Below are 17,753 nucleotides of genomic sequence, written 5' to 3' on the forward strand. Positions count from 1 at the left end.
TGAAGCAAAGGTGGACCACCAGTTGGGTTGAGGTTGTTTTTTATACTTACACCATTTATTCTGAATTCACCTTACAAATCTAGAGTTCATCACCTCACACTGGGGTGGGTCACTGGTCAAATAAATCACGCCCTGGTTCAACAACTCACTTCCATGGATTGCTGAAGAGAAAATGAGAAACATTTCACCCACTTTTGCCCGCTAAGATTCTATTAAGAATGTACCTTCCAATGAGTGTTTTAACAGCCACCATACTCCTGACTCCTTTAGAAAAGCACTTAACAAGTGAAGCTCAATAGATACCACTAGCAGGGGCGGTATAGTTTTGCATTTTCCAGCTCCCAATTTCAGGACTTTCCAGCTTTTCCGTAAGCAAAAAATGCTCTAGCAAGCAGCTCACAAGTAGCAACCCTGCTCCCACCAGCTGCCCAAGGTTTCTGCTGTGTTCTTACTACAGATGCTAAATTCTGCACTGCATCCCTTTCAGCCACCTCCTCTCCCTATGAAAGCACACTGGGCTGTTCATTTCAGTATTAGCTCAGCTGGCCAGGCAGTATCTGTTTCACCCACTGGTTAGTTCTCCAGCGCTTTAAAGACATGAGACAAACAGCAAACCAGACCCAAGCTTACAACCAAACAACGAAGGGCCATGCACTCTCTTTCCTCTGCCTTCCTTCTGTTTTACCCCTGAGGAAAACAACTCACCAAGAAAAGAGTACAAAGCGGCCGAGATCTCCGTGCACGCACGGAAGGCAGGGACAGGGGCAGGAGACACGGCAGGATGATCACTGCGGGGCTGCTCCGTGACAGCTCCACCATCCACCTGACTCACTGAAGTGGTTTTTCATGTTCACCTGCTCCTGCCCTGCTCCTCTACACCGTCACAGGCTTAACAGAATTGTTGCTTGGTCCCAGGCAAACACCCCTCCCAGACTTCTTGCTGTCAGTCAAATAAGGGGCCTGATAAGCCCTGCATTTGCATATGTATTGAGAGGCATTTCCAAAGGCACAGTCAGGGAAATGGCCTTGCTGAATACCGATGCTATCTGAGAATGACAACTATTCAAGTCATTTTACAGCTTCACTACCTAAGTGGAGAGATCAGGCTTGTCTACATCTTTACAGGATTATTAGCTTTAAAAGTGCTAATTATATCCGTTGCACCCTCAGAATTGAAATCGCTCAGGTTCACAGGAAAGAGCTTCAATACTTCCCACAGAGAGCACCTTCCACAGGCACGCCAGAACCAGAAGTCACTAAAACCTAAAGGTCACGTCTGAAATGCTCGAGCCCATACTCCTCCTTCCGATACGGCAAATGAGAAGGGGTGCAAAGGCACACATGGAAACACGTGTGTGCAGCGGCTCTGCCACCCTTCCCTACTCTTACCCTACATAGGGTAGGACATGAGACTTGGATCTCAGTCCCCTCCAAAAGACGCTGCTGGGCACTGTCCCACACACAGCGCTTGAGGAGGGCAATGAGGACCGAGCTCTGCAAGCAGAGACTTTCCTCTTTCTGCTGACAGGGACGATTTTGAATCCCAGGTGAAGTATCCCAGTGTGCCTTCAGCCCGGATTTAAAGGACAGCTCTAAGGTATTGGTGATGTTTTGTATACTCAAGAGCCCTGAGTTAACAGATTAATTCAACTGCCTTTGTCCTATTCAGTTACCAATACCTAAAAGGGACATGGTCTAAGGTTCACAAACCAGAACGGTGAAGCCCTTCTGTCCCAAAACAACAGCACACTCAGTATCTGTCATGTGCTCTCCAAGCCTCTGTGGTGAGCAATGCTTTATGAAAATAAGGTCAAGTCACATCAAGAAGCTATCTGCAGATTTACAAACCAGATACTTCTGATTTACACAGCTCTAGAAGAGAGAAACTAAAAAATTCCACACCAAATATGTGAAGATGTTTGCTGTACCCTGCACTGTCTGGTGACTGGATCACCCTTGAAACCAGCAATCCCTGACAACTGGGCAAGGTGGCCAGAACTTCTCCAGCTGTGAGTTGAGACACAACAGGACTGCAAACAGCACATTCATGGATGACCACCTGTGAAATGAGTAGATCAATCCTCCATGCCCTCAGGTCTCTTGGGACATAAAGACTAGCCACAAATCACCAAAAAGAAAAGGACTGCCAAAAGCTCTGGGAGCTGAAAGCATGGTTATCAGGTACAGACATTCACTGCTGACATCAATCAGAGCCAGCCTCTGGGACTCCATCCCCCTCTGTGTGCTTAGAAGAGGGAAAAGGGCACCCCAATCAGAAAATAGTCCTCTCTGGTTGGAAAAGAGGACTAAGAACACTAGAAGTAGTCTTACATACAAGAATTTTGTTTGGTTTGATTCCTACTGAACCCTCTTGACCACACTACTCCTTCTAGAAGTAACGTATTTGGTCTTGTTGGTTTTGAAAGATTAAGAAAAATCTCCATTTTAAAGACATTCCAATATTATTTTAATGCCTGATCACTATTAGACAACAGGAGAAACTTTGCTTGAATATGAACTGCCAGAGGAGGCTTGGCACAATTTCATTGTGGAGCTTGTTTCTAACTTCAATGACTAGCCTGAACAAAATTGTGAGTACAGCGTCCCTTCGAGAGCAATCTCTTCTCTACAAACAAAACTCCTCTTTCTGAAGCAGAGACAGGGAAAAGCCGAGTTGCACCTCTCAAAAACTCCTGAGCACTTCACAGCCAGCCTGTCCTGTGGAGCTAACAGGTGATGCTCTGTGGGACAAACCTGCACTTTCATCAGATGCTTCCAAGATTTCATCCCATCCTTATCAATTTTATCAAACTAGCACACAAACAAGCCAAACATAAACCAAAATATTTAAAGGGGGAGAGAAAGAAGAGGAAGAATGGGAGCACAACCAGTGTTTATTTAACCCTGAAAACTCAGGCTGGTTTTTGTCAAAAAAGAAACCCAAAACAAACAAACAAAACCTAACACCAACGCTGCTGGAAATAAAAGAGGCTCCAACCCGCAGCCCAGGACGTTGATAACACAGTCAACACACAGATAACACATAGCCCGCACACAGGTGCCCCTCCCCGGCTCCCCGGGGCTGCACTGCCAAAGAGGTCACCAAGGATGGACAGGGCTGGGAATGGTCAGGAGCCCCCTCCCCCGGAGTCCCTCACCCCACCGCCAAGAGGGACCGGACATGCCGGGGGAGGTGGCGGGGGCCAGCGACGGGGGGCAGGGGAGGGGGCAGGGGCTCACCATTGAGGCCGTTGGGGATGCTCCGGTGGTGGAGGGGCGCGGACAGATCATCCATAGACCTCCGCATGGCCCCGGCCTTGCTGTCGCCGGCCTTGTGGTGGTGGAGGTGGTGGTGATGGTGGTCGGGGCTGCCCGCGCTGCCCGTGCTGGAGGTGCTGCTCCCGTCCCCCACGTCCCTGGTGGCCGAGCCGCCGTTGAGGTTGGTCAGGCTGGCCTGACTGTCGATGGAGCTCCGCGAGCCGGGCCCGCTCCGCTCCTCGTCCAGCATCAGCACCATCTCCTTCAGCTCCACATTCTCCCGCAGGAGGGTCTCCTGCCTCGCCTCCAGGTCCTTCAGCTTCTGCTGGTACATGCCCACCTCCTTCCACATTACGCTGGCCGTGTGCCTCCCGAAGCGCTGCCATTCCCTTGACAGCTTCTTGCCTTTTTGCCGGTCGTCGTCCAAGAAGCAGCAGAGCTCCCGCAGCTCCTGGTTGTCGTCCTGCAACTTCTGGTTCACCTCCTTCAGCCCGCGGATCTCGTGCAGGTGGAGCTGCAGCCGCCGGTTCACGTCTTTCATCAAGTTGCCGTGTTCCACCATTAAGTTCATCTTTTCATTCTCCACTTTCCTCAGTCTTTTCACCAGCTCTTCCTTGCTCCATCTCAGCATCTCCTCTTCCGAAATTTTGCTCAGGTCTTCTTTAGACCCTTCCAAGGAATTTTTTGCCATCATCTGTGCCTAGGCTGCGTTTGCTCTCACAGGGTAACAAATGGTTCGGGTTGTTCGGATGATTTTGTTCGCCTGATTTCCTAGAACTAAAATTCACTGCAGCATCTCGGGGAAGAAATATTATAGTTCTCCGCTGAGCGTTGGACAAGGAAGAAGAGCAACGCCGGATTGGAAATTCTGCTCCCCCATAGACCCCATAATAATAAAAAAAAACCCACAAACCAAAGGAGGAGGGGGAAATGAAATTAAAAAAAAGGCGCCCTCCCTGCCCCGGGGGCTGGGGGCGACAGGGAGCCGGGCGCCAAGCGCTGCACTCTCCAAGCGAAGCCTCCGCAGGGATCGGCCAACTTACCCCGGGCAAAACAACTACGCGGCGGCCGCCCCACCGTTCCCGGTCGCTCCGGCCACTTGTCCTCCCGCCCGCCCGCCGCCCGCCGCTGCCGCCGCGGGGACCGCGCACCGCCGCCGCTGCCCCGCTCCGCCGGTGCTCGCCCGCAGCCCCGGGGCGACGTGGGGCCGAGCCCGGCGCGGTGGCGGCCGATGCCGGTGCGGCGCTGCCGAGGAGCGGTGGGGGAGCCGGCGCCTTCCCGGAATGGCTCAGCCCTCGGGAGGGAGGGAGCGAGAGAGCGAGGGAGGAGGGGGGCGGCAGCGCCGCGGCTTGGTCCCACCTCCTGCCGGGCAGGGCGGCGCGGCCCTGCCCCAGCCGAGCCGAGCGGCGGGGAAGGAGAGCCGGCTGCTGGCGGCGGAGTGGAGAGAGCCGCGCCGAGCCGAGCCGAGCCGCGCCGCCCCTTGGCCTGCCGGGCTGGGCGCTGGCCGGGCCCGGTGCGCCGCGCCCGCCGCCGGCTCGGGTTACGGGAGCCGCGGCCGCCGCAGCCAATGCGGGGCCGCCTGGCGCCTTCGAACGGCAGGTACAAAGGGACGGGGCCGCTCCCTCCCTCCCCCCGCCCTCCGCCCGCCCCGCCGTGCCCTGCCGTGCCCTGCCCGCCGCGGCCGTGCCGGCTCGCCGCTGCCCCCCCGGGGCTTCCACCCCGCTTTTTGCCTATTTATTTTTTTCTTTTCTTTTTGTTTTTTTTTTAATAGGTTTTCCCGTCTTTTTCTAAAGAAAAGCTACCGGAGAGAGCACCATCCCGGGAAAGGGTGGGGTTGGACAGGCAGGAAAACGCGCCTGCCGGGCGGCCCGGGGAAGCGGCGCCGAAACGGCCCCGGTCCCGCTCTGTCCAGACGCGGGGAGGGACCCGGAGCCACGGGTGGCCGCCTTGGGCCGGGAGGGGAGCGGGATCTCCCGGAGCATCTCCGCTGTTGCCGCCGCCGCCGTCGCCAAGGGCTTTGTCACCGGCCCTGGCCCCGGCCCCGCGCCTCCCTGCCCCGCTGCCCACCCTCCCCCTGGGGTGGCCGCCTTTGTCCCCGGTCCCTCCTGCCTCGGCAGGTTGAAAGAGCTGCCTCCAGCATCCCTGCCACCTCTCCGCTCCTGGGAACGGCATATTCCTTTAGACCTCAGTGGCGCGGGAGGAAACGGCCCCGAAGTCTCAGATAACGCTTATTCCTCGGTAGAATCTTCCCAGGTTCTGGTCATCCTTACTGCCAGGAGGCTGGCGTGCCAGCCTCAACTTCTGCGTACATCGGACAGAACCTAGCAAAGGGTATGGAAAGTTCATAAAGTGAATTTCCTAGGCAACATGTGGGCAGATTTCTTGTATCTTTGCATCGCATTCCCTGTGTTTCAGTCTAATGCACTTTTCCTTGGGTTATGATATTTGTCTGTGGGATGCTTTTTGGCCAGTATCACACTATAAAAATGAAAGGTGTACCAGGACACCTAATATCCTTAAAAAGCCGTGGGGAATTGCTAGCTTTGTGTTCCTTAGGAACTTGAGTAAATGGTTTGACTCCAGGGTTAATCCAGTGCAACGTCAGGTTTCTGACCACACTGGAAAGCTGGTCAAGACACCCTCTAGCTATAAAGAGACATCAAATCTGATGCCAGAGCATGGGATGCAGAGCATATGGCCTGTGCACGGAGGGAACATCGGAACAGAGAGGGATGGAGGATTGCAACTTCCGCCTTTTGATGTTATCTTTCTCAGTCTCGGTAAAGCTGCAGTTTCTTCATGGTTTTCTGCACAAGTCTATCATCCTGGGTTTCTGAGCCCAGATATACCCTCAGCAAACTAGACAACTGCCTATTCCCTACCACAGCAAAACAGCAGACCCTCCCTGCTCCTGGAGGAGTTCATCCCCTCCGTGGGCGCTGTTGTCCCTTTTCTCCTGAGGAAGCTGTTTATCCCGTTATTATCAAAAGGGTAAGAGGAGCTTAGGACAGAGCACAGGCACTGGTTCACTTCATGTGGGATTTGCAGGTGGATTCTTGGTAGCACACCGCACAGACGTGAAGATGTGAAGAGGACAGCTCTCCCCTAGCACAAACCCACACCAGGGTAGTTCCCTAGAGAGGAGGGAATCCCGTTGTACACCCAGTGGTGAGGCCTGTTTGCTCCTTTCAAGGAGCCAGGGGCCGCCCAGGAGAAGAGCTGTGCTCTGACCTGGGTTCCACCTTGGTGACAGCTCTCCGGAAGGTGCAGTCCTGGCTGTGGCAGGTCAGGCTTTCCTGAGGTTGCCACCTCAGCAGCAGAGTCAGCCCTTAGGACATGGAAACCAGCAGGTATCCATGCCAAGAGGTCACTGATCCTGGGCTCTGGGACCCCAGCATAGCATGGCATCAGGCTGTGTCCCATCTGCTGCTTCTCACCACCCTGAGCCGCAGCTCATGGCTGCATTGTATCTAGAAGGCACCCAGGCGTTTTTTGAGCCAAGCCTTTTATTTACAAGGTTTTAATCATATCCTTCCCCACAGGAAGAGGAAAGTGCTTCTCCCAGACCCTCCCAAGCGCTGATCTGACTAGCAGGTCCCTGGCCAGTGGCCGGGGGAAGGAGGAGCAGAGCTGGGGGATATTGCAGAGCAATTGTTTGCCACTGGCCAAAGTCGAAAAGAGAGAGAAACCTCTGGCGGCTGCATCACAAACACAGGTGAAGCTACCCTGTGGCAGTGCATGGCCTGGGCAGTTTATTGCTGGGCTTGCATGATGTTTGCTTCCCCACTCTCCCAAGAAAAGCTGTCTTTCCTAGGTGAAACCTGTCAAAGTTTGAGCATTATTGATGCAGAAACTGAGCTCAGCAGTCAGGGGCTCCTCAGAGGAAGTGAGGAGATTATTAATATCCACAGAGGATGTCCCTGTGATGATTAAGACTTGCTTTCAGTACTCAGTGAGTATGCCTGTGCTTTTGGAAATGTTAACACCACAGATCCACCCTGATGCTGTCCACAAGGGGTTTGCTGTCAGTGCTGCCATTCTGGTGCCCAGGGGGCTGTTGAGGCATGGTGACCTTCTGTGCTTGGGCTTCCAGAGGCCTGTATGCCCAGGAGGTGGCATTGAAGCTGCCAGGTGTGCAGATGGCAGCTGGTGTGAGTGACTGTGACCTGAATCAAGTGGACACTATGCATCATGACCTGTACTGCTCCTTAATCTTCTCTTCAAGGTGGACCTTGCAGTGCAGTGTAGAGGAAAATCCCTTCATTTTTGGAAGGCAAGGCAGTAGTGCAGTGTAGAGGAAAATCCCTTCATTTTTGGAAGGCAAGGCAGTAGTGCTAGAGCAGGGGTATCAAAGACTGTCTGTGGCCCAGGTGATCTATGGTCACAGTGGAACCAAGGGCTGGGTTGGGATAAGATTTTAAATGCTTTGATAGCTTGGAGGGAAAGGAATAGGTCAGTGCACAGTTTTATGATCAATAACAAACCCAATGCTGCAAAGCACATTTTTAATCAACACAAATAATACATAATGTTGGGGTATTTTTGATGGGTTTGTAGTTTCAGTTTTAGTGAAAAAACCCTGTTTCCCAGTGTTGTTCAGAAGGCATTGTGATTTCCTCCTGCCAATTTAGATGAAGTGTAGGAGCAGTTGATAAACAACACGCTATGGATTCCCTCTTGTTACATCTGGCCATGGGGCCTTCTGCAAGCTGCCAGTGAAAAACTTTTAATATGCATGTTATCTTAAGCTTTTGATGCTCATGTAAGACAGCATCAAAGCCTATCCCTTGCATTGAATCAGATGGGCACTTCCACCCTCTTCAGTCAAGGATGAAATTTTAAAGCGAATTGCAGCAAAATAAGAATTTTAGAAAAAAAACCAACAAAACAACTACCAGCAGCATACTGGGTTAAAATGCTCTTGATGTTAACTCCTGAACTCAGCAGGTGATGCAAAAAATGAATTTGGTCCCTGATAGAACACAGCGATACACAGCTTCATTGAAGTCTTACCAAAGCATTCCCTCTACAGGGATACGTCAGTATTACAGAAGACACCACAGCTCAGAGCTGTGCTGCCGCTTTCCTCCCTACCCCGGAGAGGGGTGGCTCTTCCAAAGCCCACTCAGAGGTGTGGGAGTGGGCAGAGGAGCAGGATTAATCCCAATGAGACTCTCCCGGACCCTGGTGTTCTGAGGCAGCCTAAGAAATACACGCCGCTGCCTGTGCATCAAGACTGTGATCCAGTTTATGTGTGCTAGGGACCCATTTCATAGAACACATACTCTATGAATCATTTACATGGGGTATAAATCATCTGTGGCACTGGTGTTTTCCCATAAATCAGCACCAAGGCCTAATACTTGATTAATGTTTTGAAATGGAGCATCCAGATTGCAACAATGGGAGCTCTCTTTTGTGACACAAAGCTGTGCGATAACAAAAAATGTGCAGTGCTCCAAACTCTGCTATCAAGATAGGCACCTCACTTCCAGCCTGATTAAGCAGTATTTTCAGCCAGAACACTTTTCCAGGTACTAACGACCTGAAGAACCGTCTTGTGTCATTCTTCCTTCTTTTCCCAGATCAGCTGAACTATCCTGTGAAAAGATTTCATGCCTCTATTTGCCCATCTGGCTGAGCAATGAGGAAAACGCAGTCTCTTGGAAGATTATGCAGCACTCCTTAATGCTGGCTTCTGGCAATATAACTGGGCCATCCAGTTCATTCTCTCTCCTTATGAAAATGGTATGTTTTAGTGGAGGATTTCATCTTGTGTCCACAAAGCCTTTTTATTTTGTGCCCTGAAACTGCTAGTAAAATTCTACAATGCACCAACTCATTTGAAGAATTTCAGGATATTCAGAAAAGGATTATGATTGTAACCAGTGAACTCTTTGCCTTGCCAGAAAAACAGGACCTCCAGAAGGCATAAGGAGTAGCCTCTAAACATTGCTACAAAGAGCAGCATCCAAACTGGAGGCCAGTGGAGATGTAGAGCTGTTCCTTGAAGGAAGGCATGGGAGGTGTGTGTTCTCAAGATGTGCCTCAAATGCTGTTTTCCAGTCCTGTTTTGAAGTGTCCTGCATTCACCCAAGAGGTGCACATTCACGTGTTGGGTGTAGATCTGCTCGGTGCAGGCACCCTTACAGGGCTGATGGAGCAATACCAAGTCAGATCTCTTGTCACAGTGGCAGCTACAGAGTAGGCATACACAGTATGTCTGAGCCAAAAAGAAAAAGCCCATAAAAATCCCCTCACCCACAGTGTTAACTACCACTTCATTTTCATGGAAGTTTATAACCATTTCGTCCATGTCCAGATGTGGAGGTTTTTTCCCTCATCCCTAATCTGTGTGTTGGTAAAGGACTGGAAGCTAAACCCTAAGAAGGAGTAGGCAATGCTGCTCCTACCTGGGAGCTGCAGATGATTGGCATGTCCCAAACACATACATAATAACTGGAGCAAAAATTTCACTACTAATTTAGTGTGTAGTGGGGATCCAACTTCATTGTGCACTCAGAAGGCTATACACAATATCCGAGCAATTTTTTTTTAAGTATTAAGAAAAATCTCTGAACTCCACTTAGAAGATTTGAATCATCAGGATTGCCACATGCCTGTGAGCTGAGGCCATGTCCTGGGGAGCTGTCGCATCCTCCACCATCATCTACCCAAAGAGGAGAGACACTGAGACTTTGGAATCAAGTGTGTGCCAAGAAAAAAATTTACAAAAGTTACTCTGAATAGGTAAGAAGTCAATAGCAGGAATAGAGAGACACACAGACAGGATCAGAGTGCTGGCCCCTGTATTGTCTCTGCCAAAGGCAAATACCAGATGCTGATGAGAATACTGTGAAAAACCTGCTCATAGGGTGAGTTTCCTCCTCTGCCATCTGGTACTGCTTGGCTTCTTCCCAGAAGCATTAAGGTTTACATCCCTTCCAAAAATATTTACTATCCTATCTAACATGGGAAGAAGGCCAGAGATAGCTTGATGTGTCTTTGCCTTTTGTAAATACCCCTTTTGTAAATACCTACACAAGTGTTGCAGCACATAGATGGGAGAAATGGAAGGTAAGAGTTTACATCTGCCTTAGGATCACTAAACTGCACCCCTCAGTTATCCTGACTTCAGAGTGCATCACTGAGGACAAATTCTGCCCTGAGTTACACACAGAGCTCACAGCGGGATGGGGCTCTGCATATGTGGGGGCAGAACTTGGTTCCTGAAGGCTGAGGGACTTGCAGGAGGTTATTTTGCCAGACAAAAAACTCCCTGGTTTATAGTTGCATCTTTCTTGAATGTGCAGCACCCACCCACCCACAAAGCACAGGAAACTCCAGGGATTTAGACCTCTATCATTTAAGCCACTGGTGATTTAAAATGTGGCTTTGCCAAGAGTATATTCACATCACGTGCTTTTTTTTCTTTTGACACCTCTATCCTTGTTTCTCTTACAGCTCTAACAAACCCTCAGTTTTGGGGAGGCAGAGTGAGTGCTCTTCCATGCTCCACAATGAATTTATAACAGTTTCAACTGAATTATCTTTAACATCATTGGTTTAAAAACAGGAGAAAAAAATCAATGCAAGGATAGAAAAATTATCAGCACTATTCCCAGGGACTGTTCAGTTTCATGGCACGTGGTTGTAGCCCAGTCAGCCTCTGAGCTTGGCAGATTGCCCCTGAACAGTCTGTGTCCTGGGGGATGCAGCAGCCCCTGGGCTATTCTGGGCTCCTTTACTCCACATACACCCTCCTTTTCCCTGGCACAGCTTCTGTGCTCAGGCTCAGCACTGCTGGCTGCAGGACAGACACCTCGCTATTCAAGCAGATGAGCCCATTGGTATTAGCAGCATGAGGTCGATGCAACCTGAGTAATTCTGCAATAGAGAAAGTAGGCAATGTTACACTATCCCCTATCTTCATTACACTCTGATTTCTCATTCCCAGATGAATAAATGACCTTTTAGATTGATGCACCAGGGACTTAGAAAATATCTGGTTTTATACTATAAGCAAGGCCTGTTGGTACCCTTCACTCAGTGGTAAAGTGTATTTTCTGCTTGCAAGACAACAGTGCTCCTGAGGACCTTATTTTGCCTTTTATAGCTCAATGAAGCCACTGGGATTTTATAGAAGATAGGAGAGTCATGCCCTAAAATGCTGACACCACTTCCATATATCATAGAGATAACTGAATAATTCATAGTGTCAAGCAGCACAACTTAAAGGAACAGTGGCTTAAGTGACAACACCCAGTTTTAGTACATTCTGCACAAAAATTAATACTCCACATATTTCTTTCTTCCACAAAATCCATCATGGTACAAAAAACATGGGTATTTCCTTGTGCTTCAACACATTACTTGTTACCTTTGCCTTGTGTGTATTTGAAATGGAATGAAATTAAATTTGGCCCAGATTGGAAAAAGGGGCAACAAAAAGTACCCTTCCCTCTTGTGCTCGTTCTAGTGCAGAGATGTTGCAGAACCCAGGTTGCTGTCGCAGGTCTCTGGGCTATGGATCACTTTCTATTTGTGATAGTGACTGCCTTTCAAAACAATTAAGTCCAAAGCAAAGGCTGGAGATTAGGTGTTTATGCTGCTGGTTCATCAGGGATCTGGGAATACTGAGGATGTTTTGGATTGAAACCAGACTCATGTTTTACAAAGGGCCCTTACCATCACACTGAGTTGAGTGAGGGAAAGCCCTCCAGGAAATCACACTTGCGCTTCTGATATAACTTCCAGCTTGTCTCTTCTTGTGTGTGTGAAAGTAAAAAATCCTCTGGAGTTTGCAGATCTGTTTTCTACTCTGTTTTTCTCAGCCCTTAGTTTGGACTGGTGACCCTTGCTGGGTCTGATATTTCAGGCTGGGTGCTGGGCAGGGGATGCCCTGAGAACACTGACACCTTGCCAGCTCCATGGTGGGGGACTGGGGACCGCGTGATGGGCTCTGCAAATGTGAACCAAGCAGGAAGGTGGAGTCATTTTAGACCTCCTAACAGGTGATCTCAGTCAACACACCTTTTGGGGTGGCTGAAATCCTCTTTCTGGCCTGGGTGACTGCAGCAGGTCCTGCTGGCAGGTGACTCTGTTGCCTCTCTGCATTCTGCCCAGATCTGCCGCCACTGCCAGACAGAGTCACCATTACCAGCGGGGATGCCGTCTGAACATAAAGAGGAGGCAGGACACCACTGTCCACCCACGGGAGCCTGGGGGATGTCCAGGTGGTGTGGGGTGATCAGATTGCCAATGTGAGGTGAGGCACCTTTCCCAGCATGGCACTGGCTGTTGTTATATTTCCTGCACCCCCTCACCAGCGTGATGAAGCCTTTCCCTCGGCTCAGTGGGTCACAGAAACACTGGTCTGGCTCGAGCTTTTCCCTCCAGCAAGCAGGTTGCCGTACCTTTGTACTCACCGCTCATTATCTGCCGGGGGTTGTTTACCTGCACTCCAAACCTGCCCCTTTCTGCAGCCCACGTTATTGTCCATGGCAAACGTTGTTGCCGCAGAAGTAAAACTCTGAAAGTGAGGAATTAATTGCCTCAGGGCTCTGAACATTTTTACTGGCGCGGCAATAATCTGTCAGACGCAGGAGCCATTCTAGCACCGAGCAGCCAGAGCAGCAAAGTTCCCCATATTTATAATCTTGTATTCATCCATTCATTTCCAGAGCAGACAAACGCGAGGGTTTACGTTTTGGGTACCACTCGAGCTTTGTTTTGCAGATACTACTTTTCAGCCATGATGTACATTGATTTTGCTAGCATGCAGGATGTACCAGGCTTAATTGATCAGTTCTGCTTGCACATTTGAGTTTATTTGTTGTACTCCCTGCTTTGCCTTCATTAGAGGAGAATGTAACGCTCAGGAAAGTTTCCAGCATTGACAGCTCTGGAAACCAAAGTTCCTGCTGAACAGAGCAAATCAAAGCACATTTATTATGCCCATGTGCTCCCTGCAGCTTAACCCCTGTCCTTTAGGTCAGGCATATTGCTGGGATCACCAACAGCATCACCCACGAGGACCAGTCCTATTGATGAGGATACTCTTGTCTGGTTGCCTGCCTGTTAAAATGTGCAGTGGACTGAACAACCCTCCTGGAGCTTCCAGCTGGGCCCTGTGGACTGTCTCTCTGATCCTGGGCTGGCCTTCAGCTGGAGGCTCAAGAGTAGAAAATATGGCAGGGTGGTGGCAAATGGTGTAGTGCAAAAAGGGAGCATCACACATTGCCACCAGCAGAAGGCTGTGTCCAGTCTGCCAATAAAGCTTCCAAAGCTTTACCTTAACTCTGCTTGTTTCAATAAGTCTGTCTTTGGACTAGAAATGGTCCCATGCAGTGACTTCCTCTGTGCCAAGAAAAAGAGTAGCTACTGCTATACACGGTACTTCTGTTTCATTTGCAGCTGAGGCATCTGCAGAGAATAGTGAAAGAGAGAGGCTGGAGAAAGGAAGTTTTCATGCTACCTGAACTGTGAGGCATATTTCCATGCAAACCCTGTGCAAGTAATGAAAAGAGAGAGAGGACTGGGGAAAAAGAAAAGAAAGAAAAAAAAAAAAGAGCTGGAAACTTCTTTGGCAGGTTAACCAGGACATGTGTCTAGGTTAGACCTAACTCTTCAGGGAGCAATAAAAATATCCCCCAGGAGCCATCACAGTGCCTGCTCCCTGCGGAGCTGGGGTCAGAGTCTCTCCTGATCCTCTTGCACGTGGGACAGGCCCTTTGGCCAACTTGTATCTGTTCAGCCCCTCAAGCCTGTCTGCTGCCGTCACTGCTCCCAGAACCACATCTGTGTGAGATCTGTGATGGCAAAAGAACTGCATCTCCCTTTCCTACCCCCTTGATCACTGAACATGTTACCATCTTGCATGGTTTACTGTACAGAAGGATTGCTATTGCTGCTCTTGCACAGATTATCCAAAGCAAATAGTTCCTAGATGCAAGTCTGGTGTCCTTGAGAGATTTTCTGATCAGAGAGGAAGCCTTTCTGCAGTCACTATTACCCTGCATGGCCTGGAGTCTGCAACTGGGGACCACAGAAGTGACTGTTGTATGAACTGTATAATAATAATAGTAATAACAATAACAATAATAATTATTATTTTTGTAGTAAGAGTATGCAGAGGATTTGTGAGACATGTCAACTCTCTTCTTACTTACACCTCACCACCAACATCAGCAGTGCTTCCCTATGCTTTAACCCTTGAGCAAAGGTCTCTTCTCACTGCTGGGGGCTGGGGCAGGGGCAGGGTGGGCTGTGGGAGCCACAAGTCACTGCTGCTATCCCTTCCCCTTTCTGCACCCAGCCACGCTTTTGTTCTTCACTTCACTTACCTGACCTGTCAGACTGGAAAAGCTGCCGTGGGGCTTGGGAGGGGACCCTGCCCACTATCGAGCACCAGCCCTGCTGGAAGCAGCATCCCTACCAGAGCAGGAGCTGTTCATTTCCGTAGGCAGAGCTCAGCATTGCCAGGTTGAAGGCGGGGGGAAGAGAAAGAGGAAGATGTAAGAACTATTTTTGCATGTAGTGTCTTCAGGTAACATTTTATTGCCATTTCTATCCCAGAAACATATTGTTTTGGAGCTTGTAAACACAGCTTGGCTAGTGCTCACTACTGAATACAATCTGGATCAGACTCCTGATAAAGTGAAGCCAAAATGTGTTTGGCTGCTGATATTTTCATGTATGTCCTTAGAGGAAGATTATTTTGCAGCCCTTGTACTTATCAGGTATCTTACACAGGTAAGCCTACTCAGTTTCACTGGATGAGCTGAATCCTCTCTTAGGGTAAGTGGGAGCAGCTCAGCTAACTTGAATGGATTTTACACCTGTCTGTAATTTGGTGCCCCTTCCTTTGTCCCCCAGCTATTTTAAAAGGCCACACATAGTGCTTTTAATGAGAATGTAGTAGAGACTTTTAGTCTGGAAGTACACTGGGCGCTGGGAGGCAAAGGGACATGGCAGTGCAGGAGCCCACGACGGGATAGACCCTGCAGTGCCTCCCTGTCAGCTGGCAGCCTGAGACAGAACTTTCTGGGTGCAGAAGGGTGCTTTTAGGTGCTGGACAGATGTACCTTTGCAAACTTCTTCCCTTAAACACATGATTTTGACACTAATGCAATAGACATCTGCTGCGAGGGAGTGGGCTGGCCCAAGGGAGGGCAGTAATGAGATACGAGGCCTTTGTCTCTGAGTTACTGGTTCAAACCCAGGCGGGGTAGGAGAGACTGGGAGTCATTACTGCCTGACAACTGCTAAATAGTTGGTGTCAACGGGGCTGGTGTCCTCGGTCAACTTTCTCATTAACAGGTGTCCCCATCTCAGCACCCCAAAGAGAAACCAATTATTGGCCTCATCCCTCCCTAGATACAGGGAGACACGAATTACCAAGTCACCAGTATGAGCCTGGAAATATTGTCCCAGCCAGGAGTAGGGGGTGCTGATGGAGGAAAAATGTCTTATGCTATACTGCCCCTTCACTGCCCCTGGGATAAACAGAAGGGTTAAGCTTTTGGGGATACCAAGCCTTGTTGTTTCAACAACTTCACACACTCCTGCTCTTTACTGTGATTGTGCTAAAATACTCAAGTCTCCTAAATCTTAGGGAAATTGTCCCTGCCCTTCCAGAGACCTGTACAAGGCAAGAGGTGGCAGATCTGTATCTACAGCAGACAAACAAAGAGAATACAAACTAAGGAGAAATTTTTTGATCGTATCATTAAAGTGCTTTAAATATTAGGCTAATAGTTTCATTAAAAAAAGAAAAGAAACACAATGCAACACCAGAAGTTTAAAAATCTCAGAAGTGCAACATTTGTATTTGCATTTGACAACTGAAATGCAAAAGGCTTGGAACATAAGAAATGCAACTATAGCTTCAGCACACTGCAAATACTCCTCTGGCTAAGTAAAAATAGGACTTGCTTTCATTTACATCATGATCAGTCTTACATGAATCTTAAATTCATAGGACAGAAAAGGTGAAATTAGTTTGCATTTGATAAATTATATCAGATATTTTTAAAATAAAAATCATTATGTTAACTAATTACATGATTATTTAATACTAAACTTGTGATGAGAGGGCAACCTGGTGCCTGAGAGAGCTTAATATTTCCTCTTCTCAGACTCTGTCCTACAATCCTGCATAACTATGGCTGTGACCCTAAAACACAGCAGTTGCTGCAGGGAAAAAATGGACAGCTAATGAAAGCTGTTGCCTGTCCACATGCGACTTCATTAGCAGAATCACTAAATGAGATCCGGGCCTCAGATCAGTCATTGTCTTTCACCTGTCACATACCAGAGGTCAAACCTTGCTGAAGAATCACAGGAAGGTGTCTCCCTGGCAGCTGGCACAGCTGATGAGTGAGACTTAAGATCTCCTGCCCCTGAGCTGAGCAAAAGCAGTCCATCATATAGCAGCAGCCTAGGTGGACTAAGTGATCACTGTAGGTCCCTTCAAACTGAAATATTCTATTCTATTGCAATATGCACACACCTGCAACAGTGGTATGTCCAAAGCAGGAATAACGTTGAACAGCTCAAAAGGACTTTTAAAATAAATAGGGGAGACAACTTATTTATCTGGTACAGAAAAATGAAAGAGGAATGAAAACAGTGACCATTTATACAGCCCTTTTTCTTTTTTTTAACTCTTAGTGAAAGTTAAATGCAGGACTCTTGTTCTCTTGTTTTTAAGTCACTGACTATGCTTAATCACCAATAAGAAGGGTGGTTTCCCTGTAACTGGGATGGGCAAAAGAAAGCTGAAGTCTCTGTGAAAATGAGGGAGAAAAAGGAAATAGAGCAGGATGAGAAGAGAGTCTGTGTTACCTGAGGTGTCAGGGTGAGAGTTACACTGAAGCTTGCTTTGCAAAATAGGATCTGAAAATGAAATTTTAAAGGATAGGTGAGCCTGAGGTGCTGGCAGAAGGAGATCCCATCTCCCTCATCCTCACTGCTCTGGCTGTGTCTGCAGCCAGGTTTGGGGAAAAAGACCCTCACCTGCAACTGGGGACTAATGGGAAAGTTTCCAGTTTGGGTTTCTTTATTTTACTTCTTCTGGAGGTACTACTTTCAGGCAGGTTATCGTTTCCCTGCAGCCTTGGCAATGCAGTGGTCATAATACTATTATTGCTGTATGAGAATATGAAATCAGCCATGAATATGATGAGGTCGTTATCAGTGTCCAAGCTGATTGTGTTACAACAATGGCACAGATAGGGAAAACTTATTTGGCTTTTTTCAAAGTGGTTAATTTGGTATAATTTAAATTCTCTTTTTTTTGTAGCCTTAAAAGAAGGGGATGATTTTTATAGGTACAATATTTTTGTGTTTAGAAGTGCACAAAATAATCCCTAATACACTTCTCATTCTTTACAAAACCCCCATACTGCTAATTGGGTGATCAGATAAAATTCTTACTCACACTGAAACAATTACAGAAACAATTTATTTACAACTGCAATGGTACTAAAATT

At 48.5% G+C, this 17,753-nt stretch overlaps 1 protein-coding gene across 2 annotated transcripts in view; it reads right to left on the minus strand.

Moving 5' to 3' along the window:
- The window catches only part of CCDC85C (coiled-coil domain containing 85C), a 109,994-nt gene extending 105,713 nt beyond the window's left edge, over positions 1-4,281 (minus strand). For both annotated transcript variants that reach the window (XM_082282762.1, XM_082282761.1), the window contains exon 1: positions 3,241-4,281. In XM_082282762.1, coding sequence (XP_082138888.1) covers positions 3,241-3,952 — 712 coding nt within the window. In that variant the 5' untranslated portion in view covers positions 3,953-4,281. The remainder of the gene's footprint in view (positions 1-3,240) is intronic.
- Between the last annotated feature and the right edge of the window lie 13,472 nt (positions 4,282-17,753).

Source organism: Coloeus monedula (assembly GCF_965178545.1).
Source record: "Coloeus monedula genome assembly, chromosome: 6".
Lineage (NCBI taxonomy): Eukaryota > Metazoa > Chordata > Aves > Passeriformes > Corvidae > Coloeus > Coloeus monedula.